The sequence below is a fragment of the Anomaloglossus baeobatrachus genome, chromosome 1 (genome assembly GCF_048569485.1).
Source record: "Anomaloglossus baeobatrachus isolate aAnoBae1 chromosome 1, aAnoBae1.hap1, whole genome shotgun sequence".
Classification (NCBI taxonomy): Eukaryota; Metazoa; Chordata; class Amphibia; order Anura; family Aromobatidae; genus Anomaloglossus; species Anomaloglossus baeobatrachus.
In genome coordinates this window covers 292983387-293009816 of record NC_134353.1, presented here as the reverse complement: position 1 = coordinate 293009816, position 26430 = coordinate 292983387, and the positions used below count along the sequence as shown (strand labels likewise).

At 41.5% G+C, this 26430-nt stretch overlaps 1 protein-coding gene across 1 annotated transcript in view; it reads right to left on the bottom strand.

Moving 5' to 3' along the window:
* Positions 1-9429: 9429 nt before the first annotated feature.
* DAPP1 (dual adaptor of phosphotyrosine and 3-phosphoinositides 1) overlaps positions 9430-26430 on the bottom strand; it is a 174234-nt gene continuing 157233 nt past the window's right edge. Inside the window, exons 6-9 of the mRNA XM_075336994.1 lie at positions 23707-23769; positions 18229-18314; positions 12146-12233; positions 9430-10233 (exon numbers count right to left, since the gene is read on the bottom strand). Of these exons, the coding sequence (XP_075193109.1) occupies positions 10201-10233; positions 12146-12233; positions 18229-18314; positions 23707-23769 (270 nt within the window). The 3' untranslated portion in view covers positions 9430-10200. The remainder of the gene's footprint in view (positions 10234-12145; positions 12234-18228; positions 18315-23706; positions 23770-26430) is intronic.

Here is a 26430-nt window from a genome sequence, read left to right as displayed (position 1 = left end):
ACCCCATAGAGAACCTGTGGTCCCTCATAAAATGTGAGATCTACAGGGAAAGAAAACAGTACACCTCTCGGAACAGTGTCTGGGAGGCTGTGGTGGCTGCTGCATGCAATGTTGATCATAAACAGATCAAAATCTATGGATGGTAGGCTGTTGAGTGTCATCATAAAGAAAGGTGGCTATATTGGTCACTAATTTTTTGGGGGTTTGTTTTTGCATGTCAGAAATGTTTATTTCTAAATTTTGTGCAGTTATATTGGTTTACCTGGTGAAAATAAACAAGTGAGATGGAAATATATTTGGTTTTTATTAAGTTGCCTAATAATTCTGTACAGTAATAGTTACCTGCAAAAACAGATATCCTCCTCCTAAGATAGCCAAATCTAAAAAAAAAACCACTCCAACTTCCAAAAATATTAAGCTTTGATATTAATGAGTCTTTTGGGTTGATTGAGAACATACTGTAGTTGTTGATCAATAATAAAAAAATCCTCTAAAATACAACTTGCCTAATAATTCTGCACACGGTGTATTAGCAAGGGACAAACAGTATTTGAATCAAGGAAAACTGTGCCACATAAAAAAATGTGTATGTACATACAAGTAATGCTGTAACAACTGGGACACATCAAATGAAGGGTGTGATGAATTGCAGAAGGCAAATTCACAATTAGAACCAAGGATTGAAAAGTGCAAAGTACAAATTTAATAAAGTAGTATACAATACACACTACAAAAAGGTATAAAATAATATAAAATGGATAAAACAATTGCATAAATGAGGAATAAAGGTTTGCTGAAGTCCTTAGTTAATATTAGTTGATGATATATGATAAATCAATCCATGCTGACAATGACAGTTTGTTAAGAAGAGAAGAAACAGAGGTCCTCTGATGGATTAAGAGCCACTCACAGTTGCTGGTCCTGCTAATGTCTATGGGGGAGCTGTGCCACTCACAATCTGGAGATGTCCTGGTGTAGTGGGGCAGATCAGGGATCCTGCCTCCGATCTGCTGTCGTGTGCTGCTGGAGCTGAGGATGCTCTGGCTGGAAGCATTGCCTCAAACTAACAAGGTTCATGTGGGTTGGAGCATAAAGGGTGCGACGACATGGAGTGGCTACAGGTGCCTGGCAGACTCAATTTCCAACGCATTTCGAAGGATGTGCCCTTCTTCCTTAGGGAATGACTGTGCACAGGCCTGTAGCTAGTTTAAATACAGATTGTTATGGATGGCAATTAGAACAATCAATTAAGTAAATTAAGGCTGTTTGATTTGAAGGGAATGAAAGGCTCATAGAAACACTGGTGTGTGTTGTGGAAATATAACAATGGATTTCAGGTCACCTAGTGAGGGAAAATGAATGTGCAAGAGTGATAGGTGGATGTATTTTAGAATTTGGAAAAAAATAGTTATTTTTAAATAAATAATTAATTGAGAAAAAAAAATATTATTAATAGAGAAAAAAATATAATAATCCTGCCTACATCTTGGCACTAAAACCGGTGCTGAGAGGTGGGCAGGATTGTGGGCGTGGGGAAGAGTAAATATTCCTACTGTTTAATAGCAGCACATGTGATCAGCCAGCTGCCAAATTCCTGCAGCTGCTGGGGGATCACATGTGCTGCTATTAAAGAGACTGAATATTCACAGCTCCACACACCCATAATCCCATGCATGGGGAGCAGCAAATATGTCGGCAGCTGACGTCGTGCACTGTCAGTTGCCAGCATCCGAAGAGAACACAGCGCACCAGATTAGCAGAGGGGAAGTGAGTATAAAGCATTTTTTTTTCCTGTGTGAGGCATGATGGAGTCTTGTACCAGGATGTGTCTAGAATGAGGGCCATGTACCAGGATGGAGGTATGAGGAGGGCCGAGTACCAGGATGGGCCATGACGAGATTCATGTGCCAGAATGGGGATATATATACCAGGATGGGGCCATGATAAAGGCCATCTACCAGGATAGGGCCATGATGATGGCAATGTACCAGGATGAGGCCATTATGTGGGCCATGTACCAGCATGAGGCAATGGTGAGGGCCATGTACCATAAAGGGAACAAATATACCAGGAGGGGCCATAATGAGGGTCTTGTACCAGGATGGGGCCATGATGAGGACCATGTACAAGTATGGAGACATATATACCAGAAAAGAGCCATGATGAGGACCATGTACCAGGATGGGACATCATGAGGGCCATGTACTAGGAAGGGGACAAATATACCAGGAGGGGCCATAGATGTGTATATATATACCAGGAGGAACCATGCATGGGGACATATAAACCAGGATGGGGACATATATGCCAGGATGTAGATAAATATATCAGTATGGGGACATATATATCAGGATTGGGGATATTTATCAGGAAGTAGCCCAGGGTGGGGACAAATATACCAGGATGGGGTCAAATATACCAGGACATAAGGACATACAGTGGGTATCAATTTGAAAATAAGTATTTTATACACTGACGATTTTGCAAGAAATGTCTGTAATTTTTCTTGTATGTACACTTCAATTGTGACAAACAAAATAAAAAAAAAAAAATCCAGAAAATCACATTGTACAGTATGATTATTAAATAATTAATTTGCATGAAATATGTATTTGATCACCTACCAACCAGAAAAAATTCTGGCTCTCACAGACCAATGTTTTATGGCATGATGTATTATGGCACATTGCATAGAGGATTATGGCACATGGCACATTGTTTGTGGCATGATGTATAATGGCTTGATGTATAATGGCAAATGGCACCTTGTATTATGACACATGGCCAAATGTGTGGCACATGGCACAATGTATTATGTCTTGATGGACAATGGCACATGGCACAATGCGTTTTGACACATGGCACCGTGTATTATGGCACATGACACTGTGTATTATAGCAAAAGGCAAAATGTATTATGGCATAATGTATTATGGCTTGACGTATAATGGCAGATGGCATGATGAATTATGAAACATCTATTTCAGGGCAATCTTTTTCTTGAACAATGGTTGGCCTCTAACACATACATGACTGGATTTATGAACATCTGTTGAATATTTAACTTTTTGTGAGATGGGGGAGCCCCATTTAGAGTTTTGCTATGGGGCCTCATGATTTCTATGTAAACCTCTCACTGTAGGTATGCCTGTGGTGGGATTTGCGGGGTGTTCAATTCTCGGGGATGCCTGCAGTAGGATTTTGAAGGTCTATAATGCTGTGGGGGTGCCTGTGGTGGGATTTTGGAGGGGTGAGATGCTGTGGGGACAACTGTGGTGGGTCTTTGGGGAGTGTGTGACATTGGGGAGTATGACTGTGGTGGGATTTGGCGTCTATAATCCTGGTAGATGCCTGTGATAGTAGTTTGGGTGTATGCGATGCTTGGGACACCCCTGTGTGGGATTTGGGCTTTGTATAATGTGGGGATGATGAATGTGTTGAGATTTTTGGGGTCTATAATGCTGTGCGGATGTCTTTGGTGGAATACGGGATATGTGCAATGCTGGGGGAGAAGATTGTGGTGGGATTTACATCCCAGGGACAGTGCCCTTAGCCCTACAACCCAGGGATAGTGCCCCCAGCCCTACAACCCAAAGCCAGCACCCCTAGCCCTGCAACCCAGGGATAGCACCCACAGCCAAAAAATCCAGGGACAGCTTTCTTAGCCCTACAACCCAGAGACAGCGCCCTTAGACCTACAACCTAGGGTAAGCAGCCCTCAGTCCTACAGCTGAGGGACAGTGCCCTTAGCCCTACTACCCAGGGACAAATGTCATATAGCCCTAGTATCCAGGGACAGCTTTCGTATAGCCCTTCTAACCAGGGACAGCTCTTGTATATCCCCTGGCCAGTTTGTGCATTGCAGTCCATGGTCATACCGTGTTGCATGGAGATCTTCATGAGCTCTTACGAGCGTTTCTTTGAAGGCAACGATAATGCTGATCTGGCCTTTGGTGAAAATGTATGAATATTCTTTAATCTTCACATTACTTTTATAATCCACGTAGTCTGTGTTACCTCACAATCTTGTAGAAGAGCAGAAAGTACTTAGCAAAACAAGTAAATATGTAAAAAGTACAAATATATTTTATTTCTCTTTGCACAGCCTTTGGTCCTATGTAATAAATGGTAAACATTCTTCCATTCCACACCATGGATATATAGTTATTAGTTTGGAGATTCACTACAATTGTACATTGTATTCAAAAATTTCAACAAGCTAATAGTTGTAACAGGTAAGGATCACTACAAAGGGCACTCAAGGGCACTCAAGATACAGCTTGACCTTTCACAATGTATTGAAGACCTATCTGTATAATGGGTCATCAATATAAAATTGGTGCTGTACCCCCAGGACACCCACCGATCAGCTCTTATTAACTCCGGCAGTCTGATGTACACATTGAATTGAGTTGAACTGCACAGTTCCATTCCATCTGTAGCTGCCAATGCTGGGTACTAAGGATCAGCTTCAACCGTCAACTGTCTATGTGCCCGTCTACCCGGGCACATAGGTCTTCTTTGATCCACTAGCCTGTATTGATCCCTGCCACTGCAGGTCGATCTTTTTCTCTCTCCTGCCATTGCAGGCTGATCTCTCTCCCCTGAGGAACTCTTTTTTTATTAAGAGGGAAACGCGTCGGGAGTACATATATTTTCATTTTGTGGTTGTGGGGCAGACAACTTATTTGGGGCTGCCCTTGTCAGGGCGGAAGTCTAACCACGGGGCACGACAGGGTTTGCTATTCCATCACCCGACGCATTGCCCTGATTCTTCCAGCCAGTGATCAACCCCGGACCGGTGTCTAATCTTATCCATGGAGAAGATCTGGGTGAGATTGTTCTGACTTATTGCCATTTTGGCATCACCTTTTGTTATTTGCACAATTCATGCACTAGCACTTTGGTACCCTTTTAATGTATTTATTAAAAGCTAAGTTTTAGTCCTTGCTATTATTCACTATTATATTGGACTATTGGGCTATATTTTCTGCTTGACAGAATCTGCTATTATATTCAGCTTCAATTACCATAAGGTCGGTTTCATTCATGGTGCAAGTACAGACTGATGTGCCTAGATTGGCCATGGTTTTCCTAACTCGATCTCAACATCCTTATAGGCATATATATAAGACTGCTGAGTTCAGGTCAGTATGCTCAGCTGGTCTGTACGTGGCCCATAAATGTTGGACATGTGAAACGGCGTAAGTAGGAGCGGATCTGCAGCCCCACCAATTTGATATTGATAACCTATCCTAACAATACTGTACGTCTATACAACTCCTTTAACAAGTGTACGTTAAGAATGATGTTAAGTGTATAGCCATCTTTTACCCTAAAAATTTGCTTCCATCATCCAAAGGGTTAACTAAACACACCAGATCCGTAATTGTGTTCAGAAAAAGTTATGTAAAGGTGGCCATTACCCTTAAGCAGCTGTCAGTTATTTTTCCCAACTCCTCCATTCACATACACAGTGCCTTGCGAAAGTATTCGGCTTCCTTGAATTTTTCAACCTTTTCCCACATTTCAGGCTTCAAACATAAAGATACAAATTTTAAATTTTATGGTGAAGAATCAACAAGTGGGACACAATTGTGAAGTTGAACGAAATTTATTGCTTATTTTAAACTTTTTTAAAAAATAAATAATTGAAAATTGGGGCAATATTATTCATCCCCTTTACTTTCAGCGCAGCAAACTCACTCCAGATGTTCATTGAGGACCTCTGAATGATCCAATGTTGTCCTAAATGACTGATGATGATAAATATAAGCCACCTGTGTGTAATGAAGTCTCTGTATAAATGCACCTGCTCTGTGATAGTGTCAGTTTTCTGTTTAAAGCACATAGAGCATCATGAAGACCAAGGAACACAACAGACAGGTCCGTGATACTGTTGTGGAGAAGTTTAAAGCCGGATTTGGTTGCAAAAATTTTTCCAAAACTTTAAACATCCCAAGAAGCACTGTGCAGGAGATCATATTGAAATGGAAGGAGTATTATACCACTGCAAATCTACCAAGACCCGCCCGTCCATCAAACAAGGAGAAGACTGATCACAGATGCAGCCAAGAAGCCCATGATCACTCTGGATGAACTGCAGAGATCTACAGCTGAGGTGGGAGAGTCTGTTCATAGGACAACAATCAGTCGTACACGGCACAAATCTGGCATTTATGGAAGAGTGGCAAGGAGAAAGCCATTTCTCAAAGATATCCATAAAAAGTGTTGTTTAAACTTTGCCACAAGCCACCTGGGAGACACACCAAACATGTGAATGAAGGTGCTCTGGTCAGATGAAACCAAAATCAAACTTTTTGGGCACAATGCTAAACGATATGTTTGCGATAAAAGCAACACAGCTCATCACACTGAACACACCATCCCCACTGTCAAACATGGTGGTGGCAGCATCATGGTTTGGGCCTGCTTTGCTTCAGCAGGAACAGGGAAGATGTTTAAAATTGATGGGAAGATGGATGGAGCCAAATACAGGAACATTGTTGAAGAAAACCTGTTGGAGTCTGCAAAAGACCTGAGACTGGGAAGGAGATTTGTCTTCCAACAAGACAATGATCCCAAACATAAAGCAAAATCTACAATGGAATGGTTCACAAATAAACGTATCCAGGTGTTAGAATGGCCAAGTCAAAGTCCAGACCTGAATCCAATTGAGAATCTGTGGAAAGAGCTGAAAAATTCTGTTTACAAACGCTCTCCATCCAACCTCACTCAGCTCGAGCTATTTGCAAAGGAAGAATTGGCAAGAATTTCAGTCTCTCGATGTGCAAAACTGATAGAGACATAGCCCAAGCGACTTATAGCTGTAATCACAGCAAAAGGTGGCGCTACAAAGTATTAACTTAAAGGGGACGAATAATATTGCACGCCCCAATTTTCAGCTTTTTATTTTTTACAAAAATTTAAAATAAGCAATAAATTTTGTTCAAATTGTGCCCCACTTGTTGTGGATTCTTAACCATAACATTTTTATCTTTATGTTTGAAGCCTGAAATGTGGGTCCCTGCTCCCTTTGCTTATGGCATCCCTTTTGTTAAGTGGCTGCTGACTGCGTCCCTTTGATTTCAAAGATGATATCCGCTTTTTGCGTTCGTGCTGCCCCCTCTACTAAGAAATAGCTGTGTCTGCTCAGATTCCAAGATGGCACAAGCTCCCTTTTCCTGGCTCCATCACTCTGTTAAGTGCTGGCTATGTCAATGTAAAATACAGCCAGTACGTAGTAGAGGGGGTGGTACCAGCACAGGGAACAGGTGCAATCTTGGATTTTAAGTACACCAACACACTTCTCTTTAAAGAGAAGCTGTCTGTAGCATTTTACTAAGTAACGTACAGACAGGGCCATATTGGCGCAGTTATAGTGATTAAAATGATAACTGAGTTGAAGAATACCATTTTCAATATTTAAAGTTTTTTCTATTCATATCTTCGTGCATTGGGCAGGCCTGAGGGTCGGGACTGGTGGAAAGGTCTTCAGCTCTGTTCTGGCCCTTCCGCTGCATCTGAATGTCTTTTCTTCATCTTTATTTAAATTTTGCCATGGAGTTGTTCCAGTCACTTGCACAGATTAATCTCTTTGCAGTCTTCAGGAACAAACAGTTGGCGGCTCCGCATGCTCAATGCCACCTGCACCATTTTACTGAAGTCTACTATGAGATCAATCTGCGCAAGCACCGCCTGCGACTAGTTTAGAGCTAGTGCAAAATTTAAACTTAAATCCTTCTGTTTTTGTTTTTTTTTTACCTCGAGGGACACATAAAATTATATGGCAGGCTGGATTTGGAGTGTGGGCCTTGAGTTTGACACCCCTGACATAATGGGTGACCAGTTTGGTTTTTTTAAAATTGTGTGTGTATATATAGTGGGTACGGAAAGTATTCAGACCCCTTTAAATTTTTCACTCTTTATTTCGTTGCAAACATTTGGTAATTTCAAAAAAGTTCATTTTTTTTCTCATTAATGTACACTCTGCACCCCATCTTGACAGAAAAAAAACAGAAATGTAGAAATGTTTGCAATTTTTTTAAACAAGAAAAATTGAAATATCACATGGTCATAAGTATTCAGACCCTTTGCTCAGACACTCATATTTAAGTCACATGCTGTCCATTTCCTTGTGATCCTCCTTGAGATGGTTCTACTCCTTCATTGGAGTCCAGCTGTGTGTAATTAAACTGATAGGACTTGATTTGGAAAGGCACACACCTGTCTTTATAAGACCTCACAGCTCACAGTGGATGTCACACCATATGAGAATCATGAAGTCAAATGAGCTCAGAGACAGAATTGTGGCAAGGCACAGATCTGGCCAATGTTACAAAAGAATTTCTGCAGTACTCAAGGTCCCTAAGAGCACAGGGGCCTCCATAATCCTTAAATGGAAAAAGTTTGGGACCACCAGAACTCTTCCTTGACCTGGCCGTCCAGCTAAACTGAGCAATCGTGGGAGAAGAGCCTTGGTGAGAGAGGTAGAGAAGAACCCCAAGATCACTGTGGCTGAGCTCCAGAGATGCAGTAGGGAGATGGGAGAAAGTTGCACAAAGGCAACTATCACTGCAGCCCTCCATCAGTTGGGCCTTTATAGCAGAGTGGCCGATGGAAACCTCTCCCCAGTGCAAGACATATAAAAGCCCACAAAGAGTTTGCAAAAAAACACAAAGGACTCCCAGACTATGAGAAGTGATTCTCTGGTCTGATGAGACGAAGATAAAACTTTTTGGTGATAATTCTAAGTGGTATATTTGAAGAAAACCAGGTACCTCATCACAGTGAAACATGGTGGTGGCAGCATCATGCCAGGGGGTATTTTTCAGCTACAGGGACTGGACAACTGGTTGCAATTGAAGGAAAGATGAATGTGGCCAAGTACAGAGATATCCTGGAAGAAAACCTCTTCCAGAATTTCCTGGACCTCAGACTTGGCCGAAGGTTCAGCTTCCAACAAGACAATGACCCTAAGCACACAGCTAAAATAACAAAGGAGTGGCTTCAGAACAACTCTGTGACCATTCTTGACCGACTCAGCTAGAGCCCTGACCTAAACCCATTGAGCATCTCTGGAGAGACCTGAAAATGGCTGTCCACCAACGTTCACCACCCAACCTGACGGAACTGGAGAGCATTTGCAAGGAAGAATGGCAGAGGATCCCCAAATCCAGGTGTGAAAAAGTTTTTGCATCATTCCCAAGAAGACTCATGGCGGTACTAGCTCAAAATGGTGCTTCTAGTCAATACCAAGCAAAAGGTCTGAATACTTATGACCATGTGATATTTCAGTTTTTGTTTTTTTATAAAATTTGGAAAAAATTCTACATTTCTGTTTTTTTTCTGTCAATATGCGGTGCAGAGTGTACATTAATGAGAAAAAAAAAATCAACTTTTTTGAATTTACCAAATGGCTGCAATGAAACAAGGAATGGAACATTTAAAGGGGTCTGAATACTTTCCGCACCCACTATATTTTATATATATATATATATATATATATATATATATATATATATATATATATATAAATTGTAACAGAGTCTGGCACCATTGAATCAGTTATTTCCTTTTGGTTTAAAGCATAAAGACAGCATCAAACTTGAGGGATATATGGGTGCTCACTCAACCTCAAAAATTGCAGGTTAAATCAACAAAAAATAGAGGGATGAAGGATTAAGGTGGCACTCACCATCCCATAAAAACCCATTATTTATTTTCAGTAAACGGATGGATGCAGGTGAACGCGGGCGTCACTTTGGACGACAGCTATTTTGCGCACAGCTGCACTTCAATGGGTCTTTATTTGATTAAGACCTGTTGCGCAAAACGGCCGTCATCCAAAGCACTGCCCTTCCTTCTCATCTATACAGTATATATATATATATATATATATATATATATATACATACATATATATAGGATTGTGTGGTGAACAAGAGTCTTCAGAATCTGGACCAGTGCGTTGTCTTAGGTACATGTCTGTGAAACTTATAATGTTTCCTGTGCATTATGTTATCTGTCAGTTAATAATGCAATCGCAAATATTACTCTCCAAGAATAACGGTATGTTCCTCTTTGTATAAAATAGTAAAATATATAAAGCAAATTTAATAATGCAAATGTCCAATTCTGATGTATATGGTGTCCTGGTCCCATCAACAAAGTCTTCTGAGTGACTCTTCCCGATGCCGGTTATCTTCTCATTGTTTGCCTTTTTATCTGAGACTTGAACAAGAAGAAGACATATTAGGAATGGATGGGCTGCAACCTAGAGATATATGTAGCTATGCATATACACTGACAAAAACAGATAAATTATGGGAGTGTTAGGTATCCTACTGCAGCGAAATAGGGAGTGCTTACATAATGTGAGGTAAAACATTATATCTGGCTTGATGACCATAGGATAGTTAACACTCTACTAGCTGTATATGACTCCTCCTGCAGCTCAATTTTCAGTATATACAAGTGCATCTCAATAAATTAGAATATCATCAATAAGTTAATTTATTTCAGTAATTTAATACAAAAAGGGAAACCCATATATTATATAGAGTCATTACAAACAGAGTGATCTAGTTCAAGTATTTATGTCTGTTAATGTTGATGATTATGGCTTACAGCCAATGAAATTCAAAAAGTCATTATCTCAGAAAATTAGAATAATTACCACAAAACACCTGCAAAGGCTTCCTAAGCATTTAAAATGGTCCCTTAGTCTGGTTCAGTAGGCTACACAATCATGGGGGGAAGACTACTGAATTGAAAGACATCCAGAAAGCAGTCATTGACATACTCCACAAGGAAAACACCAAAAGGTCATTGGTAAAGAAGCTGGCTGTTCACAGATTGCTATATCCAAGCCTATTTATGGAAAGTTTAGTGGAAAGAAAAAGGGTGTTAAAAAAAAAAAGCACAAGCAACTGGGATAACCGCAGCCTTGATAGGATTGTTAAGAAAAGGCCATTTGAAAATTTTGAAGAGATTCACGAGAAGTGGACTGCTGCTTCAAGAGTCACCACACACAGACGTATCCAGAATATGGGCTACAACTATCACATTCCTTGTGTCAAGCCACTCATGACCAAAAGGAGAAAAAGAACTGGACTGTTGCTCAGTGATCCAAGGTGTTGTTTTCAGAAAGTAAATTTTGCATTTTTTATTGGAAATCAAAGTCCCAGAGTCTGGAGGAAGAGCGGAGAGGCCACAATCCAAGCTGCTTGAGGTCTAGTGTGACGTTTCCACAATCAGTGATTGTTTGGGGAGCCATGTCATCTGCTGGTGTAGGTCCACTGTGTTTTATCAAGACCAAAGTCAGCGCATCCGTCTACCAGGAAATTTTAGAGCACTTCATGCTTCCCTCTGCCGACAAGCTCTTTGGAGATGGAAATTTAATTTTCCAGCAGGACTTGGCACCTGTCCACACTGCCAAAAGTACCAATATCTGGTTTAAAAGCCACAGTATCACTGTGCTTGATTGGCCAGCAAACTCGCCTGACCTAAACCCCATAGAGAATCTATGGGGTATTGTCAAGAGGAAGATGAGAGACACCAGACCCAACAATGCAGATGAGCTGAAGGATGCTATCAAAGCAACCTGGGCTTCCATAACACCTCAGCAGTGCCACAGGCTGATCGCCTCCATGCCACGCCGCATTGATGCAGTAATTTATGCTAAAGGAGCCCCGACCAAGTATTGAGTGCATTTACTGTACAGACTTTTCAGTAGGCCAACATTTCTGAGTGTAAAATCATTTTTTTAGTTGGTCTTATATAATATTCTAATTTAATGATAATGACTTTTGGGTTTTCATTGGCTGTAAGCCATAGTCATCAACATTAACAGAAATAAACACTTGATATAAATCACTCTGTGTGTAATGACTCTAATTAATATACGAGTTTCTCTTTTTATATTGAATTACTGAAATAAATTAACTTTTTGATGATATTCTAATTTATTGAGATGCACTTGTAGATGTGCAAGAGTGAAGTTTTCCAAGTCTAAACTATATGTGACTGGCCCATATGGGTCACTTGGGAGTAGACAAATTACACGGCTGATGGAAACTATTTTAGAGGAAGAACAATGTAAGACAGAGTCAAAAGCCATTTGTGTAAGTTTTTAATTTCTTACCATTTTCCACCTTATAATCTTTATCCATTCATCTGCTTCAGCTCCAGTCTTTGCACAAAGATAGTACGTCCTCAGAGGAAACACTAAACTGTAAAGAAACCGCACAGTCAGCTATTGGCTTACAAGATATTTACAACTGTTTGTAGCTACTTAATCCTTAATGTTATATTTACCAAGCTAATTTTCACAAAAAAATTGTCTTTCATCATTTGCAGAATGTTTATAATGTGTTTTAGACACTTTTTAAAATTTGGTGCTTGAACTCTCTGAAAAGGGGGCATTCAGTATGTGGAAAGAGGCATGGCTTCTCATACAATATGATACGAAAAAAAATGAGAAATGAGGCAAACTTGTGGTGCACATTTATGTCATTCAAGTATGTAGATTCCAACTCATCATTGATGTTAGCCCCATCTGTTCGGAGGTCAGGCATCAGTTCTGCTGTGGCCTGGAGAAACAAGTTATGAAGAAAGAAGTAGTCAGGCCCCACCAACAGATTCTTCCTTATTTATATAAAATCCATACACCGGACATCACATGGTCACGACAACTGGTGAAATAGTGTTGCTACCGTATAATGCTTGTATCGACGCGTTTCGAGGGGTGCACTCCCCCTTAATCATGATGCGTTGACATTGTAGCCAATGCAGTTAAATAGGATCCCGTTCCGGTTCTGTCACCGGTGGAATAATTAATTTATTAACCCATATATAGATATTATGAAATATGAGACAAAAATAGCATACAAACAAAATAGTGCATTAAAACTTGTGACATCAGAATTATATTTCAACATTACTTTGTAAAAGTAAGTTGCATTATGATAAGATGTTAGTAGAACCAAGTTATATCTTAGGATCTAATGTCATAAGTTTTGGCTGCAATGTCAACGCATCATGATTAAGGGTGAGTGCAGACCCGAAAAGCCTAGCTGTGAGAGTTATAGTAACACTATTTCACCTGTCGTCATGACGTGTGATGTCCTATGTATATATTTTATTTAAATAAAGAAAATCTGTTCGTGGAGCCGGACTACTTCTTTCTTCATTGTAAGAGCTCATTAAGACGTCGTTTTTTCTCATGCAAGTTCTGTCCATAATTTTCACTGATAGAACTTGTATTTATTATAGTCTATATGGTTTGCACAAAATCACAGAGACTTAAGGCCGCTTTACACGCAGCGATGTCGCTAGCGATAGAACCCGCCCCCGTCGTTTGTGTATCACGGGCAAATCGCTGCCCGTGGCGAACAATATCGGCGGTACGTGTCACACACGACAATCGCTGTGGCCACCGAACAACCTGTTTTTTAAGGGGGTGGTTCGTTCGCCGTCACAGCGACGTAGAAGCGGAGGGGCGGAGAGCAGCTGCATGAACTTCACTCCCACCTCGTTGCCGGAGACCGCAGGTACGCTGTTGTTCGTCGTTCCCGGGGTCTCACACGTAGCGATGTGTGCTGCCTCAGGAACGACGAACAACCTGAGTCCAAAATGATATTTGGGAAAGGAAGGACGTGTCAACGATCAACGATTTGGTGAGTATTTCTGATCGTTAGCGGTCGCTCGCCAGTGTCACACGCAACAATGTCGCTAATGAGGCCGGATGTGCGTCACGAATTCCATGACCCCAGCGATATCTCGTTAGTGATGTCGTTGCATGTAAAGCGGCCTTTACCCGATTTTTTTTGGCCTATGCAAGTCTAGGGGTCCATGAAAAAAAAATCGTACAGCACTCCATGGAGGCCATCCATGTGCTGTCCGTTTTTCATGGACTGTTTATTATGACAACTTGAAAAAATGTGTTTTTTATTTCACCCAAGAAAAGTCTGATTAAACTCTGACCAAACACTGATGAAGATCTGATTAAAAACATTGATGAAACTCAGACCATTTTTTGCACTGATGTCTGCATAAAGCTGGCTAATAGGTGGTGTGAATTTATACTAGACAGTCTTAACATAAAGCATATTTATCAAGTCGCATGTATCAACACTTTTATAAAATTGCCACATTTTAAAGCACTACTGCAGCAGATTTTTTTTCAGCTCTGGAGTGGTGCTTTTATTCTAAGCCCCCTACCCCCTGTCATATACTCACCTTCCAGTGGCTTCATCTTTAACCAACCCTGTGGCTCCATCTTGTGACTAACATCTGACTGTCTGGAGGTCAGAAGTTACGTCCCAAGCTCCTAATGCACCCTTAAGATAGCCAGAATGAGGCTCTCATAGACTTGTATTGTTTTGTGACTTTCGGCGTGCTCCATGAAACAATGGAGTGTGACGGCAAGTCAGAAACCACCAGAGACCTACCGGAGCAGTGGCAATAGAAGATGAAACCACTAGAAGGTGAATATATGACAGGCGGGCAGGGTACTTAGATTTCAAGCGCCACTCCAGCAGTGTAAAAAAAAAAAAATCACTTGAATAGTGCTTCAGCCTCTTCACCCCCGGACAATTTTCTATTTTCCGTTTTTTCCTTCCCTTCTTCCAAGAGCCATTATTTTTTTATTTTTCTGTCAATCTTGCCATATGAGGGCTTGTTTATTGCAGGATGAGTTGTACTTTTGATTGACACCATTCAATCTGCCACATATTCTATAGGAAAACAGGAAAGAAAATCCAAGTGCAGTGAAACTGCAAAAAAAGTGCAATTCCATGATGATTTTTTATTCACCATGTTCACTATATGGTAAAACTAACCTGGCAGTTTTATTCCCTAGTTCAGTACGAGTTTGTAAATACCAAACATGTATAGTTTTACTTTTATCTAAGTGATGAAAAAAAATTCAGACACTGTAAAAAAAGAAAAAAGAATTGCGCTTTTGTTTCCGAGACCCGAAGTGTTCTCATTTTTTGGGATCTGAGGCTCAGTGAGAGCTTATTTTTTGTGTCTTGATTTGATGTTTTTAATTATACAATTTTTGTGTAAATGCGATGTTGTGATCGCCTATTATTGCATTTTAATGCAATGTTGCGGCGATCAAAACAATGTAATTCTGGCATTTTGATTTTTTTCTCGCTATGTCCTTTACTGATCAGATTAATTGATTTTACATTTTCATCTGGCATTTTAGAATTTTTTATTTTTTTTGTTCTTTTATTTTCAATTGGGCAAAAGTGGGTTGATTTGAACTTTTAGGGGCTTTTTTCATACTTTTTTAAAAAAAATTTTTACAGTTTATTTACTTCCTTTATCAAATCCCTTAGAGGATTGAAGCCGGCACTGTCCGATCGCTTCTGCTGTTCAGTTAGATGCTTCAGCATCCATCACACCAGCAGACATGCTGATTTCCTGTGAATACCGCCGCTCTGCCGGCATGATGGCTTATCATGGCTGATCACGGAGCCACCAATGTTGGCGGGGAATGGCACGTTCCCCGCCGGTACATGTTAGATTGCGCTGTAAAAAGTTTGACAGTGCGATTTAACTAGTTAACAGACGAGGGTGGATTTTCGATCCACCATCACCTGATAGCTGCACACAAAAAGATCTCATTGTTAAAAGTTATCTGTCAGGAGAAAGGTATCATTTTTTTTTCTAAGGCATTACATATACCATGGAACATTGTGTAGACGACCATGAAAAAGTGGCTTAAATTTGGAACAACAATGATATATCTACAACTTGACATCTCAAAACTTGATGAAAAGTTAAGAAAATTGGTCTAGGAAGCTGTCAAGAGGCCTACAGATACATTACAAAAGTTTCAGCAATTTCTGGAAAGTACTAGTTGTGTATTGCACGTGACAACAGTCTATTGTTCATATGTCTGCCCTGTCAGGGTAGGGTGGCAAGACGGAAGCCATTTTTTACAAAGAAAATATCCAAGCCTTGTTGTGTTTTGTCAAAACCTACATCAAGACTGCCTAAAGCATGTGAGAAAACATGCTATGGTCTCATGAGACCAAGGATCTTTTTGGCTATAATTCCAAAATGTATGTTTGTTGCAAAGCCAACATTGCACATCAACAAAAGTACACCATACCCACAGTGAAGCATGGTGGAGGCAGCCTTATGCTTTAGGGCTTTTTTTAGCAGCTGTAACTGAGGCTTAATTCAAAGTGGTGGGAAATATGAAAACTTCTAAATATCAGTTAATTTTACAACTAAACCTTCAGGCTTGTGCTAAAAAGTTGAAGATTAAGAGAAATTTCACCATTCAGCAACACAACAATCCTATGTATACTTCTAAATCAATAAAAGAACTGCTGCATCAGAAGATGATTTTGGAATGGCTCAGCTAAAGGCCCCACCCGAATCCAATGTTACATCTTTAGGCTATGTGCGCACTTACCGGATTTTTCGCGGATTTTGCCGCGGATTTGCTGCATGTTTCGCTGCAGAAAATGTTCATAACATCTCTGCAGTGAATCACCAGCAAATCCTATGGAGAAAAAAAATCCTGTGCGCACTGGGCGGAATTTGACAGCTGCATGTTTTACTGCGGGAATCCCGCAGCAAAAACAAGCGCATGCCACTTCTTTTCCGCACAGCGCTGCGGGATTTTACTCCATTGACTCAATGTTAATCAAGAAATCCCGCAGGGAATAACGCAGGCAGCAAATTCTGTGCGGTTCACTGCGTTTTCCTGCGTTATTCCCTGCGGTATTTTGCGGTTTACCTCCGGTAATGTGCATCACTTGCTTGCGGTTTTACAGGAAGAGGAAGCCGTGCAGAGTAAACACACACACAGATCACAGACACAGACATCACAGACACATAGATCACATAGACACAGACACATAGAACATACATAGAAAGAAAACGGAAATATAGAAAAAAAAGAACGTGGGCTCCGCTGCATATTTACCTTCCAGCCGAGGTAAGCACACAGCGGCGGCCCGGTATTCTCAGGCTGGGGAGGGAGAGGGGCAGGGGTAATGTCCCCCGCCTCACTCCCCCTCCGGCAGCCGAGAATATCAGCCGCAGCTGCCCCGGCACTGTCGCATGCAATATGCGACAATACCGGCGTGTCCTCGGCTCTTCTTGCCACCGTGTAGCAGTGGTGGCAAGGTAATACAAGGGGTTAATGGTGATGGGGGACCACCGCCATTAACCCCAGGCTTGATCATGGCAGCGTCTATGTGACAGCTGACATGATCAACCCGTAAGTAAAGTGAAAAAAAACACAGACACCGAAAAATCCTTTATTTTAAATAAAACAAACAAGCCTCGTTCACCATTTTATTAACCCCCCCCAAACAAAGCTCCGGCGTAATCCAGGTCCGACGTCCAGCGCTGCTTCCATCCAGCCGCGACTGTCACAGACACAGCGCTGAATGAAAGCAGCAGAGGTAATTACCGGTCATTTCCCACGGCCGGTAATGTGAACTCACTGCCGACCGTGGGAAATGCAGCGATCTGTCATCTATCTCTCTATCCCTCTGTCTATCTATCTATCCCTCTATCTATTCTTCTGTCTATCTACTCAGAATTAAATGACTTTTTTTTTTTTTTCTTCAATGTGCTTTATTGCATTGAATGCAATAAAGCACATCCCAACCCGCACGCGGCAAAACCGCGGCAAAACCGCGAATAATACCGCGGTAAAACCGCAGCAAACCGCGGCAAACCGCATGCGGTTTTCGGGTACGGTTTCCCGCGTTTTTTTACCGCGGGTGCGGTAATCTTTTAGGGCATGCGGAATTTTCTCAAGAAAATTCCACTTCCCAGTGCGCACAGAGCCTTAGGTTGATCTGAAGAGGGCTGTTAATATTACTTTACATATTTTTTTTTCCACAAGAAAAGATTTAAATTTATTTCTCAAGGGATTTGTATAGGATTATGGGAAAAGTTCTGAAATGACTCTTCTTGGTATCATTTTTTTTTACATTACAAAAACTTGGCATAGTGTGTAGACTTTTATATCTATAGTATGTTAAGAATATGGTAGATTATTATGTAAATGGCACATGGCAGGTGTACAGCCCTATTATAATTTTTCTGGTGATGTCCAGGAGTGTTCAGTCACTGATTGTAACCACTAGTTTAATTATCAGTTTCATTGACATTCAGTATATAGAGAGTCATATAAAGAGTCATGTATACAAAATCCGTGATATTGGCAATATACTATGTACATACCAAAAACAATTCACTTTTGCCTGTGAATAGTCAAACTGTACCGCACTACACTCATTAAGGTCCAGTGTCTTTATTGGCTCCTGTGACTGCAGAAAGAGTAAAAAGTAATGACATTTTTAGGATTATAGCATAATGGTAGTAAAGGCAACTCTAAATTTGATCATTTTAATATAATTATATATGGTTGCATAAAGTAATGCAAGTTTTTTAGCGTATATGAATATGGATAGCTGTTTACAGCATAGTTCAGTATATAGTACCATATATTCTATATATACATACATGTACAATACATAAACTATACATATGTGTATATGCATGTGCATATTTTATTTATGAATGTATGTGTACACAGTAGAATAAGGTTTATGACATTCTTGAAATTATTGGTGCTCAAGAAGGGTTTAAACCCGTCATTAGATGCCGGAGAACGTGGCACACCAAAATTGAATATAAGGACTTTATTATACAGGCAATCAAAAAAAAATAGTAAAATGTAACATTTCGACCCCTATGTTTGGGTCTTCATCGGTCACTGAAATTAGATAACCATGTATGCGTATATAGGTCTGTCATGTGTATGTATTTTTCTTTTCTTCATTTCGTCATTTTCATCATTTCACATTTTGTTAAATTTGAAAAATAAACCATTCACATTTCAATTTTTGAAAGCCTTCTTTATAGCATTGTTTCGACACCTGCCTAAAACCTTTGCACAGTACTGTCTGTACACCATATATGTACATAAATTATTTTATATTAGTGCACTAATATACTCTATTATTTGATTATTAAGGAGAACCACAAGAGCTGACGCATAAATATAATAACCTTTATTAAATCCGGCTAATCAAAGTGCAAAGTGCATACATAAAAAACAGACACACACTGAACAAAAAGGACAGAGGATAATATAGTAACATGAAATGAAATTTCATAGCAAAAGCCCCTTAATACAGACGTGCACGATTATACTTCCTGATACATATACCAAAAGTGCCAGTGTAATCAATAGTTATAATAATATCACATGGAGGAAAAGCAGTGCAATAACAAATTATTGGGATCACATACCCGTGTACTGGAGGAACCACAGGAATCTCATATAAAAAAAACCCATCTAGAGGGAATCCCCAATGCACTGTCATGGCCAGGGATAGAAGGTATACAGGCCATATAGGACAACACAAAGGGAAGGGGAAATGAATGCCCTATAGCAAGGGAAAGGGGGCTAAGTGGTGACCCCTAACAAAAATTTGCAGCTCACCCTCACCAGCCCTATACAGGTTCCGCACCTGTCGCTGAGCAGGAATACCTCACCTTAGACAAACCCTGATCTGGGCCCTAAGTAAGGATGGAAGGTATGAGCTCTTCGTCAACACCACTGTCACTAAAGGAAGACAAAAGGGAACAATAGAGGGGAAACAGCAATGACCAGAGCCCTGGTAGATAGCAAAAGACAACACTTATCTGAGCTGCAGCAACCATAGAAGTCTGGAGCAACATAAAATGACCTTTCCAGAGCTCAGCATGGAACAAACTATAAACTGCACCCAAATACCCCCAGGGTGAGGTTTATATAGGAAGTCAGAGGCTGGCAACTGAGAGGAAAAACTGACAGTTTCCCAGTGTCCTAGAGTCTGCTGCTGAAGAAACAGGGAACTCTTAGATAAAAACATGTGCTGCTAATCTCTGGAATTTTCTAACAATCACTGCCACTGGATTGTCAACCGACTGTGACATCTGTGACACGCACGTTTCGTGGTGCTCACAAAGTAAACCACTCAAACAGGGGGAAGGATTCATATGGTTCACATGACCTGTGCACCTGTTTAAGACAGCCCTGAACCCGGAAGTGCCGGTATCTTTGCAAGCCTCCAGGAGCGATGCAGTGCGTGTACGGCAGATTCCGTCATCCCGTGGCACAACCCTGGCTATCCGAACATTCCGCACGGGATCAAGGACATGTCTGCATGCGCAGACACAACTATTGGATGCTGGAGTGCACCCAGGACTCAGGAAGACACACATTAACGCGCACCCCTGGAGGGGAGTGCAAAAGAGGCCGAAGTATGGCAAATATAAGCAATTACAAAGGTTGATGCATAGATTTAACAATAAAATGATATATTACCATCCATAAACAATTTGATAACAATGAATATAAGTACATAAAGGGTAATTGTTCATATTTGCCATATTTCGGCCTCTTTTACATTCCCCTCCGAGGTGCGCATTCGCATGTGTCTTTCTGAGTTCTGAGTGCGCTCCGGCATCCACTAGGTGCAACTGCGCACGCGCGGGAGCCATGATGACGTGTCCCTGATTGAACGCCTGCGTGGAATGCTCGAATATCCGGGGTTGTGCCACAGGATGACAGAGGTCACCGTGCATGTGCCACATCACTCTTGGAGGTGTGCAAAAATAGCAGTAGCTACACTTCCGGGTTCGGGGCTGTCTTAAACATGTGCACAGGTGTGTTGGTGATTCCTCTTAGATGAGGTTTTTTATATGAGATTCCTGCGGGTCCTGCATAACACAGGTATGCTATCGCAATAATTTGTTATTGCACTGCTTTTCGTTTATGTGATGTTATTATAACTATTGATTACACTGGCACTTTTGGTATATGTATCAGGAAGTTTAACAGTGCACTTCTGTATTCAGGGGCTTTTGCTATGAAATCTCATTTCATGTCACTACTATTATCCTCTGTCCTTTTTGTTAAGTGTTTGTTTTTTATGTATGCCCTTTGATTACCCGGATATAATAAAGGTTATTAGATCTAAGCGTCAACTCTTGTGGTTCTACTTAATAATCATATGTGCTTAGCCAGGTGTGGGTATGATTCCCCAATCCACCCTGGTCACTTCTACCTAATCCTGGATAGATGTAAATCTACTTATTATTTGTAGTAATCCAATTACTGAGCAAGGAAACATCTCTGTAATTTAGCTACAGTTCGCTATCAGATTTTTTTCACAATAGTAACCTGAATTCTAAAGCTGGTGTCACACATAACGACGACGACAACGACGTCGCTGCTACGTCACCATTTTCTGTGACGTTGCAGCGACGTCCCGTCGCTGTCGCTGTGTTTGACATCCAGCAACGACCTGGCCCCTGCTGTGAGGTCGCCGGTCGTTGCTGAATGTCCAGCTTCATTTTTTGGTCGTCACTCTCCCGCTGTGACACACACATCGCTGTGTGTGACAGCGAGAGAGCGACGAAATGAAGCGAGCAGGAGCCGGCACTGGCAGCTGCGGTAAGCTGTAACCAGCGTAAACATCGGGTAACCAAGGGAAGACCTTTCCCTGGTTACCCGATGTTTACGCTGGTTACCAGCCTCCGCTCTCACTGTCAGTGCCGGCTCCTGCACTGTGACATGTGGCTGCAGTATGCATCGGGTAATTAACCCGATGTATACTGTAGCAAGGAGAGCAAGGAGCCAGCGCTAAGCAGTGCGCGCGGCTCCTTGCTCTCTGCACTGTGACATGTAGCTGCAGCACACATCGGGTTAATTAACCCGATGTGTACTGTACCTAGGAGAGCAAGGAGCCAGCGCTAAGCGCGGCTCCCTGCTCTCTGCACATGTAGCACAGCGACGTTATGATCGCTGCTTCTGCTGTGTGTGACAGCTAAGCAGCGATCATAACAGCGACTTACAAGGTCGCTGTTACGTCACCGAAAATGGTGACGTAACAGCGACGTCGTTGTCGCTGTCGCTTAGTGTGACACCTCTGTAAGAGATTCAAGGGAAAATATTGATGAAAGAGGTTGTCCATGACCTAAGTATTGCTTGAGCAGGTCAGTGGAGGTCCACTCGATAGTGAAGACTGGTTTGCAAGTCTCATGGCCTTCCAAACGTACACAATGTACAGAGCATTGGTGATCTGGCTCTGTACACTGTGTACTTTTAGCAGACCAAGGAACTTGCAAACTAGTCTTCACTATCGAGTGTACCTCCACTGACCTGATACTGCATAGTGACTTTCCTCTAGTACTGCAGCTCAACTCCCATTAGAGTGAATTAAAGCTGAGCTACAGTATCCAACATTGGATCATATGTACTGCCCTTCTCCACACACTGGATGCCTGTAACATGAAAACTGATTATGCGTTAGTTATAATCAGGCACAGCTATGCAGCAAACACTATGATAGTAGAACCGCAGCTGAACACGTGCTTGTAATGTGACATAGTTCAGTTCTACTGTACTATGCTAGTTATAATCAAGCACAACTCTGCAGTGAGATCAGGAGACTAAACTGTCAGTCATCATATGTCTCTGACTGGTAACGCACCCTTTAATTTAAAATAAGCTTTGGAGGCAAACTCTCAGAGAGATCTATGTTGTGCCCATAAATCTTAACAGCTTATTTACATATTGAGAAAAATGTAGATTTCTCTGGAATAAGACATGCAATCACAGAAATCAAGATAGCATTTAATTCATCTTTCTAAAACTTTTCATGATATGCATGCACACTTTTTTAAAGCTTATGAGGGTTCATCCTACTGACAGATTCTTTTTAATTGATAGAAGTTGAAGAGGTTATGGAAGCACAGACATAAGAAAAATTATTGTTTCATGATTTGTAGTTGGACCATCATGACCTGAGCTTGACAGCCTCATATATGCCCATAAGACCGCTGAGGCCCAGGTCAGGAGACCCACTGCCAGTCCGTGCATCTCAGTTTGAGTACAGACCATGAAACACAAATGTGTGAAATTGGCCTAAGGCCCCCTTCACACGTCCGTGAAAATCAAGCAAGTTTTTCACAGACGTGTCAAAGGTGTATATTGTCCTCCGTGTGCCGTGTTTATGCCACACGTGAGTTCTCCGTGTGTTATCCGTGATAACACACGGAGAATGGGAACTTTCTACTCACCTGTCCCTGGCGTTGCTCTCCGTGGTGCTGATCTTCGGTCTCCACTCCTGCCGACTCCCCGCTGCTGCTGCTTCCGGCCCGCAGTGGAGTGAATATATAATGAGCATAATGAGTGGGGGTCGGAAGCAAGTGACAGCAGCGGCAGAGACAGCAGTGCTGGAGAAGGGAAGTACAGATTTTTTTTTTTCACAGACACGTGTTTTCTCCGGTGTGTGTCACACGGATTACATGTGTGCGGTCCGTGTGACAGCCGTGATGCCGGAGAAAAACGGACATGTCTACGTGTGGCGCACAAGGGCACATGTATGCTCCACACGTATACACGGTCCATAGCAAAACACGCACGTGTGCACATACCCATTAATTTTAATGGGTCTACGTGTGCTCGTGTCTCCGGCACGTGAGGAAACGGACCAAACACGTGCCGGAGACACGGACGTGTGAAGGGGGCCTAAGGCATATACCTTTGACTCCAGAACAGGGCCCTTCCTATACACAACCACAGACGTGTGCAAATCATTCTGCTTTTTCTGGTAATGAAATCAATCCTGTACCAGTGAGGTCTACACTTTTGAAACAACTTACCAACTGCTCCTTATAATATTTCAGCTCGTTCCGTGTCAGTATAAACCATCTGGTTTTCCAGGTCTATTAGACACAAGAGGAGAATGGTCACATTGTTGCAATAGATACAAGTGAAACTCCACAGTCTAGATTTATCACAGAGTAAAGAGTGGTTAAGCAGAAGGAATACAACACTCACAACGACTGATGGCCTGCACAAAAATATCACCGCGTGACAGATTACATTTCAGCCTGTTCTAATGATGATGGCCATCAGTTTTCCTCTTTCATCACTACTATCATACGTGCACGTGTAGAATCAAAATACACATCTTCTATGGAGACTTAGGAGAAGGAACTTAAAACTTATTATAAACTTATGTCCAAGAGGTTTAAAATCCTAAATAAGCATGATATTGCTGTAAGGCTATGTGCACACGTGGCAGGTTTTTTTTGTGTTTTTCCATTCTTCTTTTAATCATTAAAAGCAAGTAAAAAGCATCCTAGCAAAGTCTATGAGAATCCTAACTTGCTGTGCACACGCTGCTTCTTTTTTTCTTTGCAGATTTTGTTGCTGAAAAAAAAAGCAGCATGTTAATTGTTTCTGCGTTTTTTTTTCCTGTGTTACTATAATCCCCTGCAATACTTTATCACTACAGTGGATTATATTGCAGCACTTTGCCTCACACACCATGCATACAGCATGGTCTGTGAGGCGATCCGTAGCTCAGTAACTCAGGGTCGTCATGGTGATGACCCAGGGTTACTATAGCAGCAATCAGGTTCCTGTGATCACATTCCATGAACCCGATAACCAGGGAGAGGTAAGCAATTCCACTCCCTGCCTCCTGAATGCTGTGATTGCTTTGATCACAGCATTTAGACGGTTAAATTGCCAGAAGCAGAGCGGGCACTGCTCCGGGCACTGAGAGCTGGGACCCAGCTGTAACATCAGCTCGAGACCCGGCGGCAATCACAAAGATACAGCGCCTGAACCCCTGCTATTGCCATGACTAAAAAAAAGCAGAGAAAGAAGCAGAAAAAAACGGATATGAAAAAAACGGACAAACACAATAAAAAATGTGTGTTTTGTCTGCTGCGTTTTTCCTGCCAAAACATGCTATATTGTGTGCAGAAAAGAAGCACATTAGAAAGCAATGTGGGCACATAGCCTAAATGTTGTATTGATATACAGTAAAGACTAAAGGCCGCTTTACACCCTACGACATTGCTCAAGCAATCTCGTTGGGGTCACGGAATTTGTGACACACATCCGGCCGCTTTAGCAATGTCGTTGCGTGTGACACCTATGAGCGATTTTGAAACGTCGCAAAAACGTTCAAAATTGCTAATCGGTGACATGCCCCCCTATTCCCAATTATTGGTGCTGCTGCGTGTACGATGTAGTTCGTCGTTCCTGCGGCAGCACACATCGCTATGTGTGACACCGCAGGAACGAGGAACCTCACCTTACCTGCGGCCACCGGCAATGCGGAAGGAAGGAGGTGGGCGGGATGTTACGTCCCTCTCATCTCCGCCCCTCCGCTTCTATTGGACAGCTGCTTAGTGACGTCGCTGTGACGCCGAACGAACCTCCCCCTTAGAAAAGAGGTGGTTCGCCGGTCACAGCGACGTCGCTAGGCAGGTAAGTAGTGTGACGGGTCTGAGCGATGTTGTGCGGCACGGGCAGTGATTTGTCCGTGTCGCACAACCGATAGGAGCGGGTACGCACTCTAGCGATATCGGGACCGATATCGCAGCGTGTAAAGCGGCCTTTATACTTGGATGGAAGAATTGTGGGTTAATTACAGTGTGCCACAGAATACTACTGCATTGTAATGTGTACAATGGTTACAACTAGATAGTATCAATATTTTAAAGGGATTGAATAAAAAGTTAAGTTCTGTCTGGCATTGCATAAATAGCTCAAGAAAATGTCTTTAAGCAGAAACTCCCATCAGAAAATATCTATTGTTTAAATCAAGCTTTTATGTGTCATTAATTTTTTTTTTAACTGTGACAGTTTTTTTTTTTTTTTTTTTTTTTTTTTTTATTTTTTATATGATGATCTAAAATAGGAACCTTGTAATTTTCACACTGGCCACTCGGGCTTTTTTAGGCTATGTTCACACACTACATCTTTTCTTAACCACAAAGATGCAGCATTTTTGGCCCTAAAAAACGCACCCGTGGCAAAAACGCATAAAAAAAAGAATGCATTTTTACCGCGTTTTGACCAATGCGTTTTTTTAAGTCAAATGTATTGACTAGAAGGGCTCAAAAATGCTGGCAAGAACGCAAAAAGAATTGACATGCTGCATGTTGGCTGCATCATCAAAAATGCAGGCAAAAAAAAAGATTGCCCGTGCGGACAGCAAAATAGAAATCTCATAAGCTTTGCTGGGGGAAGGAAATGCATGCATTTAGGTACATCATTGTGACCTCAAAAATGCACCAAAACCGCAGTAAAAGATGCCGTGTGTGAACATAGCCTAAGTGTCATATTTCCAGTCCTTTCAGGAACAGTTTTGATCAGGCCTTATACATGCCTTATACACAGATGATACAAAGTAACAGCTGACCCTGCCCCTTTTGCACAAGCTCATTAGACACTTCAATCTAAAAGATACGGTTGGTCTGTCCATTGGCTATATACATGTGTTATTTCCTGAAACATCAATAAGTTAGAGTCTAAATTTACCCATTTGGCCTGTGTGAACATTGAAAGAATTGTATTTTTTCATC